Below are 17,847 nucleotides of genomic sequence, written 5' to 3'. Positions count from 1 at the left end.
CTGCAATTGGCCTGTATCAGATATTAGCAAGACCTTCCTTCCTTCCTTCCTTCCTTCCTTCCTTCCTTCCTTCCTTCCTTCCTTCCTTCCTCTTTCCCTCCCTCCTTCCTATCAACTCCCTCCCTCTCTCCCTCCCTCCCTCTTTCCCTCCCTCCCTCCCTCCCTCCCTCCCTTCCTTCCTTCCTTCCTTCCTTCTTTCCTTCCTCTTTCCCTCCCTCCCTTTCCTATCAACTCCCTCCCTCCCTCCCTCGCTGTTTTCCTTCCTTCCTCCCTCCCTCCCTTCCTCCCTCTTTTCCTCCCTCCCTCACTCCTCCTTTCCCATCAACTTCCTCACTTCCTTCCTCCCTCCCTCCCTCCTCGCTCTCCTTCTTCCCTCTTTTCCTTTCTTCCTTCCCTTTCTCCCTCCTTCCCCTCTTTCCCTATTTTTCTTCCTTCCTCCCTTCCTCCCTCCCTCCCTTTCCCATCCACTTCCTCCCTCCCTCCCTTTCCCATCCACTTCCTCCCTCCCTTCCTCCCTTTTCCCAGACTTTCCGAGGTACAGATTAGTATCGAAATTTACATTCTATCCTGCAAATGAATTTTATCCTGCAGGATTACTTCATGCCAGCGTTTCTAATGCCAGATCTCTGCGGTCACAGAGTGAAACTGATTGGCAGGAGAATCCCAGGGAAGAATTTCACACAGTACTGAGGGAGCTTTAGCGCCCAACGACAGAGAGTCTGCTTACGAGGTCAAGCAATTAGCTGACTTGTGAGGAGGATTAGAAAAACTCCCGAAAAGGGGGCCTATTGGTGGTTGCTTTTTAGGATGGCTACGTTCAGCTTCCACTGAAGGGCAGCCCTATTAGAGGATCTCTCCCCCGCTTTGTTCTGAACTTTCTGTAGACATGGAGTTGATTACTGGGGAAAACTGGAAGAATTGTTGGTTTGACTCAGCTGGATTCTTCCTGTTTGAATCAAGGCTGGCATGAGACTCAGCAGCAAAGAAGGTGGCAGAAATCTTTGCTCTGTAAAGATCTGGGAAGCGTCACAATGTTGTATGGGGAGTCCTTGACTCACAATCACTCGTTTAGCGACCGTTCAAAGTTACAACAGCATTGGCAAATGTGACTTGTGACCATTTTTCACCATTACGACCACTGCAGCATCCTCGTGGTCACGTGATCCAAATTCGGAGGCTTGGCAACTGACATGTCCTTACGACAGTTGCCCTGTGATCGCCTTTTATGACTTTCTGACAAGCAAAGTCAACAGGGGAAGCCAGATTCACTTTAACAACTGCGTTGCTAACAACCGCAGTGATTCGCCTGTGGCAAGAAAGGTCGTAAAATGGGGAAAACCACACTTAACAAGTGTCTTGCTTAGCAACAGATACTTTGGGCTCAATTGTGGTCGTAAGTCAAGGACTACCGTCAGCCTGGAATGGAAGACTTGATGCCGTTGAAATGAAATGTGATGGAAGTAGTCCTTCACGTTGAGTCTCGTCTCCCGTGGTCTCAACTGCTTTGTTCTTACCAAAATTATTGAATCCGCAAGTAGATCTGAAGAACAGAAGGGGAATCAGGAGACTGTGCTTCAGAAGAGAACCACTCTTCATGATGGTGACAACCATGATGTTTTAATGACCTATCACAGTGGTGTTGTGATTCCGTGCCAGCCAATGGACCCGGCAGTTGAGTCCAGGGAATCAGAGGAGGAGGAGGAGGGGCCTGGAGAGCCATCAGAGGAGGAGGAAGACTCTGATGAGCTCCAGGATTTACAATCTGATGAAGAGCCTGGCCCCTCCACACATGCTCAGGCTGAGACCCAGCTGTGCTGGGAAGCTGAGTCAGACTCTGAGGACTCACAGCTGGAAGACATCATAGACACTCACAAACGCTGACAGGCAACAAGAGCAGGACAGAGGGAGACCATGGGGCCACTCCAAGGGTGAAGGAGAAAGCATTGAGAAGCCACGCCTTGGGGCTGCATAATAAAAAGGGAAGGTGTGGGGGGCAGTGCTGGCTGCTGAAGGCAACCATTTGCAAAGGACTCAAGTTTCATGGAATCATGTTCTGTTTGCCTTGCTTGTGAACAATTCTCCGTTTGAATTGTGTTTTCTTTGTCTTTGCTTTGGGGACATTTTGCAGGTCTGTAAATAATATTAAAAGGGGCTTGATTTTCCTGCATTTCAAGCCTACTTGTTGGAAGAGGGGTTTGTCCTTGTGAGTTAACAAGGACTCACATAGGCTGGGACAGAACAAGTGGTTTCAACCTTTTCTTCACCACGGACCCCTTTAAATACCTTTTGTGGTCACGAACCCCCAAGACTTAACTCAAGATTTAAATCATAACACTTCTTCAAGTCGTCATGGACTCCCTGTGATGACAGCCCCCCCCCATGGTCCAGGGGCCACAGGTTGAGTGTCAAGTGTGAAACTGACAGCTACGTGCCTCTGAATTTCAAGTTGCCTTTAGAAAAAGAGGGTGGGAGGTCTTCCTTACAAGTGGGTAGATGGGGAAATGAAACTTCTTTGATTCAGCTGCAGACCATGGGAGCCCGAAGCCTTTTCAAGGACACCAGAACAGGTGTGGATTTGAAGCAGACGGTTCCCATAACAAAGTGAACTTGTTGATATGGATTACGTAAGATGTTGGGGGTTTGGCTGGGAAAACTATTGTTTACGTCGATGAATTGCTGTGGGAATCTCAAAGTTAGCTTTGCTTCGACATACCTACGCAGTGTATTCAATAAACCTTAAAATTTTCAGAAACAGTATTAATCTAGAGTTTTATTTGGATTCCCAAGCTGGTTGTTGACATTGAGAACCACTGACCTGTCAGATTCACATTCTGTCTCAAAAAAGTCTCCAAAAAAAAAAAAGATGTTGAGTCTTTGGGGGGGGGAGAGAAATGCAGAAAAGAATAACTAAGATGATTAAAAGCCTGGAGATTAAAACATATGAAGAACGGTTGCAGGATTTGGGTTTGGCTAGTCTTAAGGAAGAGAAGGACTAGGAGTGACATGATAACAGTCTTCCAATATTTGAGGGGCTGCCCCAAAGAAGGGAGGGGGGTCAACCTATTCTCCAAAGTCCCAGAAGGCAGGAGAAGAAACAATGGATGGAAACTAATGAAGGAGACAAGCAACCTGAAACTAAGGAGAAATTTCCTGACAGTAAGAACAATCAACCAGGGGAACAGCTTGCCACCAGAAGTTATGAATGCTCCAACACTGGAGGTTTTTTAAGAAGAGACTGGACAGCCACTTGTCCGAAAGTGTATAGGATCTCCTGCTTGAGCAGGGGGTTGGACTAGAAGACCTCCAAGGTCCCCTCCAGCTGTACTCTGATTGATTGACTCATTTTAGGTAGCAGCTTCCTCTACCTGCGTGGTTATTTTGTTTTTAGAACAAGGCTAATGGGCCTGATGGGGATACCATACAAAGCAAGACGACAGTGGACAATAAGTGAGACGTGCTCTAAAGTTCATAAACGTTTTCTGTGCTGTATTTGCAGATTCAATTTGCGTGAGGGGCTTTGATCCAAACCTCAGCATGATGACGGGTATCACTCCGCTTAACCCCATGTTATCAGGCATGGGCCTCGTACCTCAGCCTCCCACAACGGAAGTCCCGGTCATCAAAGAGATTATTCACTGTAAAAGTTGCACTCTCTTCCCACCAAACCCAAGTAAGTAAACCTGGTTAGCTAAAAAAGTTGGCTTAATGAGGGCTGAAACTACTAGGCAGGTGCAAACCTTTTTGATAGTTGACTAACGTATTGCCTAGCCACCTAACAAAAGGGGAAAAAGATCTTGCAATTTTAGCATCGCAAGGGAATGTATAGGGTCTCTTGCCTGAGCAGGGGGTTGGACTAGAAGACCTCCAAGGTGCCTTCCAACGCTATCGTTCTATGTTCATGGTAGGTTGTCGGCCAATCATGAGAACATTTCTCAGGTCTGTTTTTAGTATCAAAGCCGAAGAGCCAGCGCTTGTCCGAGGACATCTCCGTGGTCATGTGGCCGGCATGACTAGACGCCAAAGGCGCACGGAACGCTGTTACCTTCCCACCGTAGTGGTCCCTATTTTTCTACTTGCATTTTTACGTGCTTTCGAACTGCTAGGTTGGCAGAAGCTGGGACGAGTAACTCTGTTATGTGGCACTCGGGATTCGACCTGCCAAACTGCCGACCTTCTGATCGACAAGCTCAACATCCTAACCCACTGAGCCACCGCGTCCCTATCACTAAGGTTAATCTCACAATGTTACCAACTTTGGTGGCAACTTCAGGACCTCACAGCAAAAGGATAGAATGCAATGAATGTTGCTAGTTTCTGGGCAAGATCTGTTTAATTGGTGCATAATTGAATCTTGTATTTTATATTTTTTTAATTTATGTCCTGTAGCATAACTTATTTTAATTGTCATGCTTCTGACATGAATAAACCAACCAACCAACTCTGGTATCCCTTCCTTCCTTTAGTATTACTTACTGAAGCCGTATTATCAATAGTGCTGCCTTGTCACCATTGGAAGCCCTAAAATTAAATAATGGCATGAATAATGGCATGGCATGGCATGGCATGCGATGGGATAGAATAGAATAGAATAGAATAGAATAGAATAGAATAGAATAGAATAGAATAGAATAGAATAGAATAGAATAGAATAGAATAGAATAGAATAGAATAGAATAGAATAGAATAGAATAGGAATGGGATGGAATTAAGAATAGAATAGAATAGAATAGAATAGAATAGAATAGAATAGAATAGAATAGAATAGAATAGAATAGAATAGAATAGGAATGGGATGGAATTAAGAATGGAATGGAATGGAATGGACTAGACTAGACTAGACTAGACTAGACTAGACTAGACTAGACTAGACTAGACTAGACTAGAATAGAATAGAATAGAATAGAATAGAATAGAATAGAATAGAATAGAAAATATGGAATAGGATAGGATAGGATAGGATAGGATAGGATAGGATAGGATAGGATAGGATAGGATAGGATAGGATAGGATAGGATAGGATAGGAATGGGATGGAATTAAGAATTGAATAGAATGGAATAGGATAAGATAGGATAGGATAGGATAGGATAGGATAGGATAGGATAGGATAGGATAGGATAGGATAGGAATGGGATGGAATTAAGAATAGAATAGAATAGAATAGAATAGAATAGAATAGAATAGAATAGAATAGAATAGAATAGAATAGAATAGAATAGAATAGAATAGAATAGAATAGAATACATTGGCCAAGTGTGATTGGACACACATAGAATTTGTCTCCGGTGCATAAGCTCTCAGTATACATATAAACAATAGAGTGATAGGTCATAGGTCATAAATCATAGTTACAATCATTAATCCTAAAATAGAAGCAACAAGTGACAAATCATAATAGGAGAAGGTGGTCGGAAAGATGAGAAGATGAGAAAAGGTGAGAAACGAGAAGAGTGGGTAGATGGGGTAGAGGAGAAGGATAATAGCCATACAGCCATACTGCACCTTTAGGCCTAAGACAGTGATAGAGTGATAGATGTGTGAGTCGCCATTTAGTGATGGGCTAAATTACTCCAGCAAAAACAGCCTTAAGCTAACTAAGAGATGCAGAATAGCTTCAGGACCAATTCTTTCTTTCCCACGGTGCGGGATGTTAGTGTTGAGTGAAGTACGGATCAATTGGGAGGCTTTCGCACGGGGATCCCGGGTTCTGAAATGCCCGATCATCTGTGCGATATTCCGTTTTGTCTTAGATCTTCCACCCCCTTCGACAAGGGAGAGACCTCCGGGATGCAAAACTGTGTTTGTCGGAGGATTGCCCGAAAATGCGAGCGAGGAAATAATCCAGGAAGTCTTCGAACAGTGCGGGGACATCACAGCCATTCGGAAAAGCAAGAAGAACTTTTGTCACATCCGTTTTTCAGAAGAATTCATGGTTGATAAAGCCATTTACCTTTCTGGTATTTATCACCTCCTTCCATAAGTCTCCTCCTTGGCCTCTCATTTGTATTGTGTGATATTCCCTTTTCTATTACCTATATATCTCCATCAGCGAGCTTTCTTGCTCGACCTTGGAGAAGGGCCTGCAAGCACATAACCTCCGTTCTTTCTTTGCATCCGCCAAGAGTTTTGCAGCATTTTATCTGCATTTTGCCTGTTGTGATGAAGCTTCTTCCTTCCCTGTCATTATTTAGTAGAAATGTCTAACTCGGTAATTTGAAATGTACCGTAGATGTGGACAGCAAATAGACTTATTTGCTTATGCTATTCTAATATACCCCTCTGTCATGAAAGACAGCTATAGACTGATTTTGTATATCACTTTAACTATCAACTAGGGTTCCAGCTAGTTAAGCAAATAGATTTATTTGCCTATGCTATTCAACATTCTACTCTACTCTATTCTACTCTATTCTACTCTACCCTACTCTACCTTACCCTACCCTACCCTACCCTACCTTACCCTACCCTACCCTACTCTACCTTACCCTACCCTACCCTACCCTACCCTACCCTACCCTACCTTACCCTACCCTACCCTACCTTACCCTACCCTACCTTACCCTACCCTACCCTACCCTACCCTACTCTACTCTACTCTACTCTACTCTACTCTACTCTACTCTACTCTACTCTACTCTATTCTATTCCTTAATTCTCTTCTCTTCTCTTCTCTTCTCTTCTCTTCTCTTCTCTTCTCTTCTCTTCTCTTCTCTTCACTCCACTCCACTCCACTCCACTCCACTCCACTCCACTCCACTCCACTGCACTCCACTCCACTCCTATTCTATTCTGGACTACCTGTAGATCACCAACCTACACTGGATAGGTAAGAAGAGTGAACATCACCTAAGTTCACATCTGCCCTGCCCTAAATTTTGCAGCTCTAGTAGTGGGACTTTTCACTGGTGGATCACAAATACCACAACCCAATCTGAAATGAACCCATATGGGCGTCACCTGAACTGGTGGCCTTACGCTTATCCTAGGATGGTGGTTTCAGAGTTTAATGCTTGAAGGAATGCCATTCCCCACTTATAGGTTTCAATAGTAAGGTGAACAAAGTCATGTCTCTTCTCTCAACACAGAGATATCGATCCTTTCAACCACGCCACATTGAATATGAGACCTTCTCCTCATGGAGACACAAACTGGTGCCGAGTTTGACTTCCGATTATTCTGCCACTTGGAAAACCATGTTGATTGGTGTTCGCTTAAGGGTTTGATGGACACACTATGGCTTGAATATGATTTTGTTTATAGAATAGCGGGCTTGGTTTTGTCGGTGTCGGCTTTTGTATTGGATGTTTTAATGATTAGATCCAAAGATAAGGTCTCGAAGAGATGGTAAGCAATGAAGAGGGAAGAATTTGAGGTTAGGCTTTGAGCAAAGACAGAAAAGCAGTACGAGGGAAGGAATTAACGATGCCCAAAAGTAGAATACACATTCATTTCAGAATAGGGGTAAGTGATAGTTGTTTCTCATATCTGTGGTTGTGTAATTACACGGACTCGGTTCTTGCGCCTGCTATCGATTGGTTAAAAGTAGGTGATCCAGAGATGTGCTGTAACATAGATTAATCTTTGTTCAATCTCAGTTGCATCATAGACCATGGCCATCTGCCAGAGGTTCCAAGTTGAGTTATTGTTCTAATTAATGCATGGTAAAATGGAGAATGCTGATCAATACTGTTCGGGAATATCATAAACTGTAAAAAAAACATCAAATGAGCAAGAAAAGTAGTAAAAACCTCCAGAGACAAAATTCCACTTAGAACAGAGAGCATAGAATAATAGGGTTGGAAGGAACCTTGGAGGCCATCTAGTCCAACCTCCTGCTCAAGCAGGAGACCCTATGCCATTCCAGACAAATGATCCAATCTATTCTACTCTACTCCACTCCACTCCATTCCATTCCATTCCATTCCATATTTTCTATTCTATTCTATTCTATTCTATTCTATTCTATTCTATTCTATTCTATTCTATTCTGTTCTGTTCTGTTCTGTTCTGTTCTGTTCTGTTCTGTTCTATTCTATTCTATTCTATTCTATTCTATTCTATTCTATTCTATTCTATTCTATTCTATTCTATTCTATTCTTCCACTCCACTCCACTCCATCTATTCTATTCTATTCTATTCTATTCTATTCTATTCTATTCTATTCTATTCTATTCTATTCTATTCTATTCTATTCTATTCTATTCTATTCTATTCTATTCTATTCTGTTCTGTTGTATTCTGTTTTATTCCATTCCATTCCATTCCATTCCATTCCATTCCATTCCATTCCATTCCATTCCATTCCATTCCATTCCATTCTATTCTATTCTATTCTATTCTATTCTATTCTATTCTATTCCGCTCCGCTCTATTCTCTCTCCCCTCCCCTTACTCTAATGGCAAGATGAAAATGGAGAGGCACTTACCTGCCAGATTTTCACTCTTGATGCTAACCGTCTTGAATCCTATCTTCTAAGAGGCTAATACAGAAAATATTAAATTATATTTCTTCTGCACCTCCGTCTCTCCTACCACTCCATCCATTCCACAGGCCCAGGGGGCCCCAGTTTTCAGACAGAAAGCAGGAATCGCCCCACCAGCACTATTCCATATAAGCAAATCCTCCCTGCAAATGGCTTCAGCCATGCAAGGAAAGGAAAATTGCTTTGCATCCTCTCAAGCTGGATTTTGATGACATTTTACGAGCGGAATTCAATCCCCGACCATCTTCTAGCTTGGCAGAAGGGCAGCTGTCAGCCATGAAGATGGCGTGTTTTAATTCCGCTGAATTATTGTTTTTCCGCGATGATCTTTATTACATTTTCAAACGTAAAATGCTCTGGAAATGGCAAAGCAAGAGGGTAATTTCCCAGGCTCATAATAGGCAAGAGACATTAAAAAGAGAGAGAGAAGATATCATTTACGGCACCTACAGTTGTGGCGATACACAAAAGCTACAGCCCGGTTGCCACTTTTGGCTTACACAAAATGACAACGTCCCTGTCAGAATAAATTAAACCAGTTCCTGGGGAGGTCATGCTAGCAACAAACCTGTCTGCAGATAGTCCTCGACTTACATTTAGCGACTGTTAATTGTTCTGACTGTAATGAAGTTTCTCCTTAGTTCTAGGTTGCTTCTCTCCTTGGTTCGTTTCCATCTGTTGCTTCTTGTCCTGCCTTCAGGTGCTTTGGAGAATAGCTTGACTCCCTCTTCTTTGGGGCAGCCCCTGAGATACTGGAAGACTGCTGTCATGTCACCCCTCGCCCTTCTCTTCATTAAACCAGACATTCCCAATTCTAGCAACCCTTTCTTATATGTTTTAGCCTCCAGTCCCCTGATCCTCTTTGTTGCTCTTCTCTGCACTCTTTCCAGAGTCCCAACATCTTTTTTTACATCGTGGTGACCAAAACTGGATGCAGGATTCCAAGTGTGGTCCAACCAAGGCCTTGTAAAGTGATATTAACACTTCGGGTGATCTTGATTCTATATACTTGTCAAGTCCCAGCTATGGATTCCTGAATCCCCTTTGAGTGATCAAAGGGAAGGCCAGCCTCCAAAACTGCTATAAACGTTTTCGGATTCGCCATAACTAGCCATTGTGGCTACCCTGAAGACGTCGCTCTTCATAAACGGGCGCATCTGATGGATAAATCCCTTGCACCTGGCGATGGAAACATTCTGCAGAGGTTTCGCTTGCTTGTAGCAGGGGTGGGGTGGGGTGGGATGCCACGTCGTGCTAAAGAAGCCAGTCTGACATTGTCATCCAGGTCATGGTTTGGCCATTTTCCAAAAGACCAGCTGGATTTTCTTGGTTTTACCCTTGAAAACATTTCGCTTCTCTTCCAAGAAGCTTCTTCGGTTCCGAAGCATCAGTTCTGAAGAAGCTGAAGAAGCTTCTTGGAATGGGAAGTGAAACGTTTTCAAGGTGGTGGTGGTGGTGGGAAACCGCACCAAGAAAGTCCAGCTGCCTTTGGGGAAAATCACCTTTGGGATGTAAGCCAGGGTTTGTGACGTGGCACGCACGCCCAAAAGGTATGGAGCGTGCAGCCTGGGGTTGTGAAGCTGCTTTTTGTTAGCTTGACAAAAACAAAACAGGCAAAGTTGTGGATGGTCATGTTTGATTACAGTCGGAAACTAATGTATTGCTCACACATTATTCTTACTAGCTCAGATCTCAATTCAGTTTGGCTTTTCTGAAATTATGCAACACTATCTTTGCAAGTGCTTTAAGATCCACCAGTTTGTGCTGACATACGAAGATTAAAGATAAATCAACCAATGGCCTTGCTGGAAACTAAGCTCTCTTTCTTTCATTTGATCTTATTAGATTTCAATTCTTTCTCTTTTCTCTCTCTTACTCTTCTCTCTCTCTCTCTCTCTCTCTCTCTCCTCTCTCTTTCTCTTCTCTCGCTCTTCTCTCTCTCTCTTTCTCTTTTCTCTCTCTCTCTGTCTTTTCTCTCTCTTCTTTCTCTCTCTTCTCTCTCTCTCTCTTTTCTCTCTCTTCTCTCTCTCTTCTCTCTCTCTTACTCCTCTCTCTCTCTCTTCTCTCTCTCTTCTCTCTCTCTCTTTCTCTTTTTTCTGTCTCTCTCTTTTCTCTCTCTTCTCTCTCTCTTTCTCTCTTTCTCTTCTCTCTCTCTTTCTCCTCTCTCTCTTTCTCTTTTCTCTCTCTCTCTTCTCTCTCTCTCTTTCTCTTTTCTCTCTCTCTTACTCCTCTCTCTCTTCTCTCTCTCCTCTCTCTCTTTATCTTTTCTCTCTCTCTTCTCTCTCTTCACTCTCTTCTCTTTCTCTTTCTCTCTTTCTCTTCTCTCTCTCTCTTCCTCTTTTTTCTCTCTCTCTCTTCTCTCTCTCTCTTTATCTTTTCTCTCTCTCTTACTCTCTCTCTCTTCTCTCTCTCTCTTTCTCTTTTTTTCTCTCTCTCTTCTCTCTCTCTTCTCTCTCTCTTTCGCTCTTTCTCTTCCCTCTCTCTTTCTTTCTCTTTTCTCTCTCTCTCTTCTCTCTTCTCTCTTTCTTTTCTCTCTCTCTTACTCTTCTCTCTCTTTCTTCTCTCTCTCTTCTCTCTCCTTCTCTTTTCTCTCTTTTCTTTCTCTCTCTTCTCTCTCTCTTTCTCTCTTTCTCTTCTCTCTCTCTTTCTCTTCTCTCTCTCTTTCTCTTCTCTCTCTCTCTCTCTCTTCTTTCTCTCTCTCTCTCTTTTCTCTCTCTCTCTGTCTCCCTGTCCATTCAAGATTAGTCTGTTAAAGGAAATGAATGAATAAAGAATAAATAAATCTGGATGAACTATATATAGGATAGAGCTGATTATGGAAATCTATTTTCTGCACGCGTCAGGATGCAAAATCTGCTCCTGTTGTGTTTTCATCATAAGGTGAAAGAAGAGAGATATCATATTTACACTTTCCCAAATGCCCAGATTTCATATTTCCTTACTTAAGAAGTGAAATATCGTAGCATTTTCTTAGCACGACATGCAAACTTTGCAAAGTTCAGTCTAAGGCACTGAACTTGGTTTTTCTTACAGGTCAACTGAAAAGGCATACAGGTAGTCCTCAACTTACGAATACAATTGAGCCCAAAATTTCCATTGCTAAGTGAGACCTTTGTTAAGTGAGTTTTGCCCCATTTTACAACCTTTCTTGCCACAATTGTTAAGTGAATCACTGCAGCTGTGAAGTTGTTAAGTGAATCTGGCTTCCCCATTGATTTAGCTTGTCAGAAGTTCAGAATAGAATAGAATAGAATAGAATAGAATAGAATAGAATAGAATAGAATAGAATAGAATAGAATAGAATAGAATAGAATAGAATAGAATAGAATAGAATAGAATAGAATATATGGAATGGAATAAGAATAGAATAGAATAGAATAGAATAGAATAGAATAGAATAGAATAGAATAGAATAGAATAGAATAGAATAGAATAGAATAGAATAGAATAGAATAGAATTAGAAAATATGGCATGGGATGGAATAGAATAGAATAGAATAGAATAGAATAGAATAGAATAGAATAGAATAGAATAGAATAGAATAGAATAGAATAGAATAGAATAGAATAGAATATTCTTGATTGGCCAAGCATGATTGGACACAAGGAATTTGTCTCCAGTGTGTACGCTCTCAGTGTGCATACAAGCAACAAGGGATCAATCATGATCATAATCGTGGTGATCACATGACCCAGAGATGCTGCAACTGTCATAAGTACATGCCAGTTTCCAAGCACCTGAATTTAAATCACACGATCCTGGGGAACCTGCGGCAGTCTTAAATGTGCAAACCGGTCATCAATCACTTTTTCCCCCAATGCTGTTTTACTTTCAAGTGGCCACTGAATGAATAGTTGTAAGTCAAGGACTACTGTAATATTTTTAGAAGACAAGTCTATGCACACATGTCCGGTTACGCTTCGTGGGAACACCAGGTGTAATCACCTCTTCATCCACTTGATAACTTATTGAACAACAACAAGAAGAAAAACCTGAAGTAGAAAGAACTGCTTTATTTTTTTTTAATTTTTATTTTTGGGGTTTCTCGTTTTCAGGTTACCGCATGCGATTAGGATCGAGCACAGATAAGAAGGACTCCGGCCGCCTTCACGTTGACTTTGCTCAGGCCCGGGATGACTTCTACGAATGGGAGTGCAAGCAGAGGATGTTGGCGAGGGAAGAACGGCACCGTCGCAAAATGGAAGAGGACCGGATACGTCCCCCTTCGCCTCCCATCATAATGCACTATTCGGAACACGAGGCCTCCCTGCTGGCTGAAAAGTTGAAAGGTACCAACCGAAGAGAACATTTCCTTGCAGGCGTTTCATGACCCAACTAGGGAACATCATCAGTGCTAGAAGGGAACGGGGTTTGAGGAGGAGGAGGAGGAGGAGGAGGAAGAGAAGGAGAAGAGAAGGAGGAGGGGGAGGAGGAGGAGACTTGGTCCTCTATGAGCTGGGTGGTTTTTCTTGCAGACGCTTCACGACTAGGGAATATCACCAGTGCTAGAAGGCAGTGGGGCTTGCATAGAAGAAGAAAGGGAGGAGGAGGAGGAGGAGGAGGAGGGGAGGGGGAGGAGGAGGAGGAGGAGGAGGGGAGGGGGAGGGGGAGGAGGAGACGACTTGGTGCTCTCTGAGTTTTGTGGTTTTTCTTGCAGATGCTTCATGACCCAAACTAGGTAACATCATCAGTGCTAGAAGGGAACGGGGCTTGTGGAGAGGAGGAGGAGGAGGAGGAGGAGGAGGAGGAGGAGGAGGAGGAGGAGGAGGAGGAGGAGGAGGAGGAGGAGATGATGACAACTGTGGGCTCCTTGGTGCTCTCTGAGCTTGGTGGTTTTTCTTGCAGATGTTTGATTACCCAACTAGATAACATCATCAGTTCTAGTAGGGAGTGTGGTTTGCTGTCAGTTTATATCCTGGTGTCTTGCCTGTCTGGTAAGTAAGCAATACCTCAATCCAGAAACTGCCAAAGAGCCGTTAGTAAATAGCCCAACCAAAGAATCTGATGACGTTACCTAGTTGGGTAATGAAACGTCTGCCAGAAAACAAACAAGCACAGAGAGCTGAAATTGAGCCCTCAAATTGAAAAGTAACACAACACTTTCTGATTCCGTTTGATGTCAAAACATCACTAACACTGCAAGCTTGTTACCGGGGAGTTATTATAATTATTTTAAAAAACCTTTTTAGTAATATTTAATGAAATGTGTCTCTTTCCTTCCGCTGTATGACAACAGCTGCTGTTTGGCTAGGAGTGATCTGAAAAGGCGTCTTGCCTCTTTCTGCACTTCGACGATCCGTTTCGAAATACCCCAGTTATTTCCTTCTCCTTAAATGTTGTCGAAGTTTTTTACACATTAAGGAGGTGTGAAATCCAATTTGCCACTCTGTGTACAGGACTCGGCGGAGAGAAGGCGATCCGTCACAACTTTCTGCTGTCTCGCCATTACGCGTCCTTCGCAGATTTTGTAACAGTTGAAGCCTGCAACGGAGGTGTCACTGCAGACCGCAAATATTGTGCGTTAGCCCAGCAGGAAAGGGGCGTTTGTGTTTTCAGTCAACTAAGAATTCTTCTGGGATTTCGATTCTGCACCTCACTGTTTGGATCTGCGGTGACACTTGGATCCTGTCGGCAGCTTCGTACGCTGGGCTTCCATTCACGCTGCATTTAAGCTGGTTTTATATCACCCCGTTAAATAGAAATAGAATCATAGCAATGGAAGGTGTCAACGCTGCTAATATCGGATGTTTTTGCACTTGACAACAGATGGAAATGTAGCCATCTTTTCCCTTTCGCTTTTAGAGTTAGATGATGCTGGGAGGGAGGGATGTGAACAAGAGTCTAGCTAGGCATAGCAACACAAAACTTAGCGTGAGAATCAAGGTTACTGAGCCCAGAGCTGATAAAGAATTGGCGGGCTGGAGAGCTGGAGAGGAAGCCCGTGCTTCAAGCTAATTGGGGAATGTGATTTGTGACCGTTAATTGGAGGAGGGAATTGTGCTTTGATACTATGTGCCCAGGGAAGGGGAACACAGTTTTTTGGCTGCTATTATGCAGTGCTGAAGTTATGCTACTCAAAATAAAGATTCTTTAAGGTAAACAATGCCTCGAAGTTCTTTTGAAGAGTTTCATCTGTCAGAACCATGACAGAAGGGACCTTGGAGGTCTTCTGGTCCAACCCCTCGCCCGAGGCAGGAGACCTTAATAAACACGTAGCCCTCGACTTTTGATCACGACTGAACCCAAACTTTCTGTTGTTAAGCAAGACAGTTGAATGAGTTTGGCCCTGTCTTATGACTTTTCTTGCCACGGCGGTTAAGCGAATCACGGCAGTTGTTCAATGAGTAACCCGGTTGTTAAGCGAATCTGGCTCCCCCCGTTGACTTTGCTTGTCAGAAGGTCGCAAGAGGGGATCCCGTGACCCTGGGACAATGCAACCGTCACACGTACATGCCAGTTGCCAAGTGTCTGAATTTTGAACACGTGGCCGCAACGGTCATGAGTGTGAAAAAAACGGACACAAGTCATTTTCTTCAGCGCTGTTGTAACTTTGCATGGTTACTAAATGAACAGTTGTAAATCAAGGACCAATTCTACCATCCCAGACAAGGGACTGTCCAATCTCTTCTTAAAAACCTGGAGTGATGGAACGCCCGCAATGAGGCAAGCAGTTCCACTGGTTAATTGCTCCCCCTGTCAGGGGTTGCATCTCGCTCCATCAAGAATTTTAATGGTTTTTTTTTCATTTTTAAAGAATTTTAATCTCCATCCAGAATTTTAAGGGGTTAATATAGTATTTTACAGAAACACGGTGGGCTCCTTTCCCAGCATGCCTTTAAGAAGGTTAAAAAAACTTTTGTTTAATTAAGTGGATATGACGCTTTTTTTTCCTAGAGATTTCATCCAGGCGCTGTGCCAAGGCAACTCTGCTTTTCCAATTTACATCTGTGGCAACTTGTTTTAAAAATACATCAAGGCCTCTCACTATCAAGGGGGAGCCTCAGAACTTAATCCAGTGCCTGCTTGAAATTATACATTTTAGATTCTTATTCAGGCCTTTTTCTACTGATTGCCTTTCGTATTCCCCACCTGCTCGTCTTCCGAAGGAATTGGTTTGTGCTTCCTGTTGACTGACAGAAGGAGAACCGCAGGTTCAAAGTCTTCATTTAATTTTGGGGGGGGCACTTTCGAGCTTCCCTCTTGTATCCATGGAGATTCTCAGTCATCCAAGTCCCGGTTGCCCCAAAAGTGCTTTTTTTTTCAGGAGGTAACTGGACTTTCTCGTTTATTATTCAATTCAATTCAATTCAATTCAATTCAATTCAATTCAATTCAATTCAATTCAATTCAATTATTATTATTATTTCACTTCTCATCCAAGAAGTTTCTTCATCTTTGACCGGATGGTGGGACAAACATAAGAAGGAAATGGTTGCATCTCCATCTGTTGTCAAAGCAAAAACATCCAATCTTAGTAGCCTTGACACCGTGTTGTTTTTCCTCCAAAGAAGCGATGCTCTAAACCGTAAACCCCACCTACTGTAGCTATAAAATTGGTGGTTTTTGTGTTTCGCCTTCTCCGAGATAACTTCACTAGCAAATATCCAATGTACTGTGGGAGATGCTTGAGAATTGCAGGGGTTTATGGAAAGAGGGAAGTGCTCTGTTCTATTTTTGGCAAAATAAAAATATAAATAAAAATGCTTTCAGCTTGTAAGCCACTGGGTAGTTGACGTGTGGCTTTAGAAAGCAAAGGGAGAAGATGAAATTAGAATTTTAAAAATAACCCGGTAAATTAGGTTATACAGCACTGCCGTGAATAATTTTCCTCCAGCGCTTGTTAAAGTAATAATAATAATAATAATAATAATAATAATAATAATAATAATAATAATAATAATAATAAGAAGAAGAAGAAGAAGAAGAAGAAGAAGAAGAAGAAGAAGAAGAGGAAGAAGAGGAAGAAGAAGAAGAAGAGGAAGAAGAAGAAGAAGAAGAAGAAGAAGAAGAAGAAGAAGAAGAAGAAGAAGAAGAAGAAGAAGAAGAAGAAGTAGTTGGAAGGGACCTTGGAGGTCATCCAGTCCAACCCCCTGCTCAGGCAGGAAACCCTATACCATTTCAGGCAAATGGCTGTCCAGTCTCTTCTTAAAAACTTCCAGTGTTGGAGCATTCACAGCTTCTGGAGGCAGGTTGTTCCACTGGTTAATTGTTCCAACTGTCAGGAAATTTCTCCTTAGTTCTAGGCTACTTCTCTCCTTGACTAGTTTCCATCCATTGTTTCTTGTTCTGCCTTCTGGTGCTTTGGAGAATAGCTTATATCTTATATCTTAACAACTTATATCTCCTAATTATACAACCAAGGAAGTTTCTTTTCACTTCTCCTTAAGAACCATCAATTAACCATTAACGGGCTGACAAGCCTTTGCAGTTTCTTGGCATGTATTAAATGTTACCTTTAATTAGATGTGGACTTGGCATTTTCATTCGGGAACTACTTAGTCCTCTAGACAGCCTCCCCCCCCCCCACACACAAAAGCACAAAACCTCTACCACACCCCAACTTATACTGTAACTACAAGCCTGGGTTTCCAAACACGTCCAAGATAGGCAGATGGGAAGGATAGGAGAAATTGGAAGAGAAAATAACTGGGAGGCTGGGATGATTCTGTAATAAACATTTTGCCTGAACGGAAAGCTAAGAGAGTTGCAATTTTATAACGGCCACTTCTGTTCTTACCTGCAAAATGATTCGAGATTTCCCGATGCAACAGACTAATGTTGTAAATGAAGGTTTCATTAGAGGTGCTGATAAGAGTTGCAGATATTTACATCTTCAGCTGAGCAATCAAGATTAAAAGTGCTTTCTGATAATTTTATTTTTGCCAGCGGCGGCTTTGATTTATTTAATTGGCTTCAGCAAAGATGGAAACCAAAAGCAGCCTCTTTTGAGGTGCATCCTTCAGTCTGGATGTTCATAAAATGTGTTGATGGAAGAAGAGCATGGCTTTCTTCACCCAAAACCTTTTGGGGAAACCTTCAAAAATAGCACCGTTTACTTTCTGCTTGTTGTAAGACCAGCCCTTGCAGTGACTCATCACAAAAATGGATTCCGGCATCCAGAGGTTGATTACCTGATTCTTTTCAAACATTTTGCAACCATTTATCCTTTCCGTAGGATACATGCCTACGGAATTGATTAAGTGTGCAAATTTCTCAGAAAAGTCATATTCATAGTCGAGGAGGCTTCTCAACATGAATGAATGCTTGATCTGTGGGGTCCTTGCTGCTCTCTGAGCTTTTGTGGTTTCCTCGTAAACGTTTCACTACCAAACTATGTAACACTATCAGTATTAGATGATGTTA

At 42.6% G+C, this 17,847-nt stretch overlaps 1 protein-coding gene across 1 annotated transcript in view; it reads left to right on the top strand.

Annotated features, from left to right (window-relative positions):
• ENOX1 (ecto-NOX disulfide-thiol exchanger 1) overlaps positions 1 to 17,847 on the top strand; it is a gene marked incomplete at its 3' end in the record, with an annotated part of 261,316 nt that overhangs the window by 162,022 nt on the left and 81,447 nt on the right. Inside the window, exons 5-7 of the mRNA XM_083361308.1 lie at positions 3,497 to 3,670; positions 5,750 to 5,956; positions 12,540 to 12,773. Coding sequence (XP_083217434.1) covers positions 3,497 to 3,670; positions 5,750 to 5,956; positions 12,540 to 12,773 — 615 coding nt within the window. The remainder of the gene's footprint in view (positions 1 to 3,496; positions 3,671 to 5,749; positions 5,957 to 12,539; positions 12,774 to 17,847) is intronic.

This window comes from Vipera ursinii (genome assembly GCF_947247035.1).
Source record: "Vipera ursinii genome assembly, chromosome: 4".
In the NCBI taxonomy this organism is placed as follows: Eukaryota; Metazoa; Chordata; class Lepidosauria; order Squamata; family Viperidae; genus Vipera; species Vipera ursinii.
The sequence above is the reverse complement of the archived record's forward strand: the minus strand, read 5'-3'. Positions and strand labels throughout refer to the sequence as shown.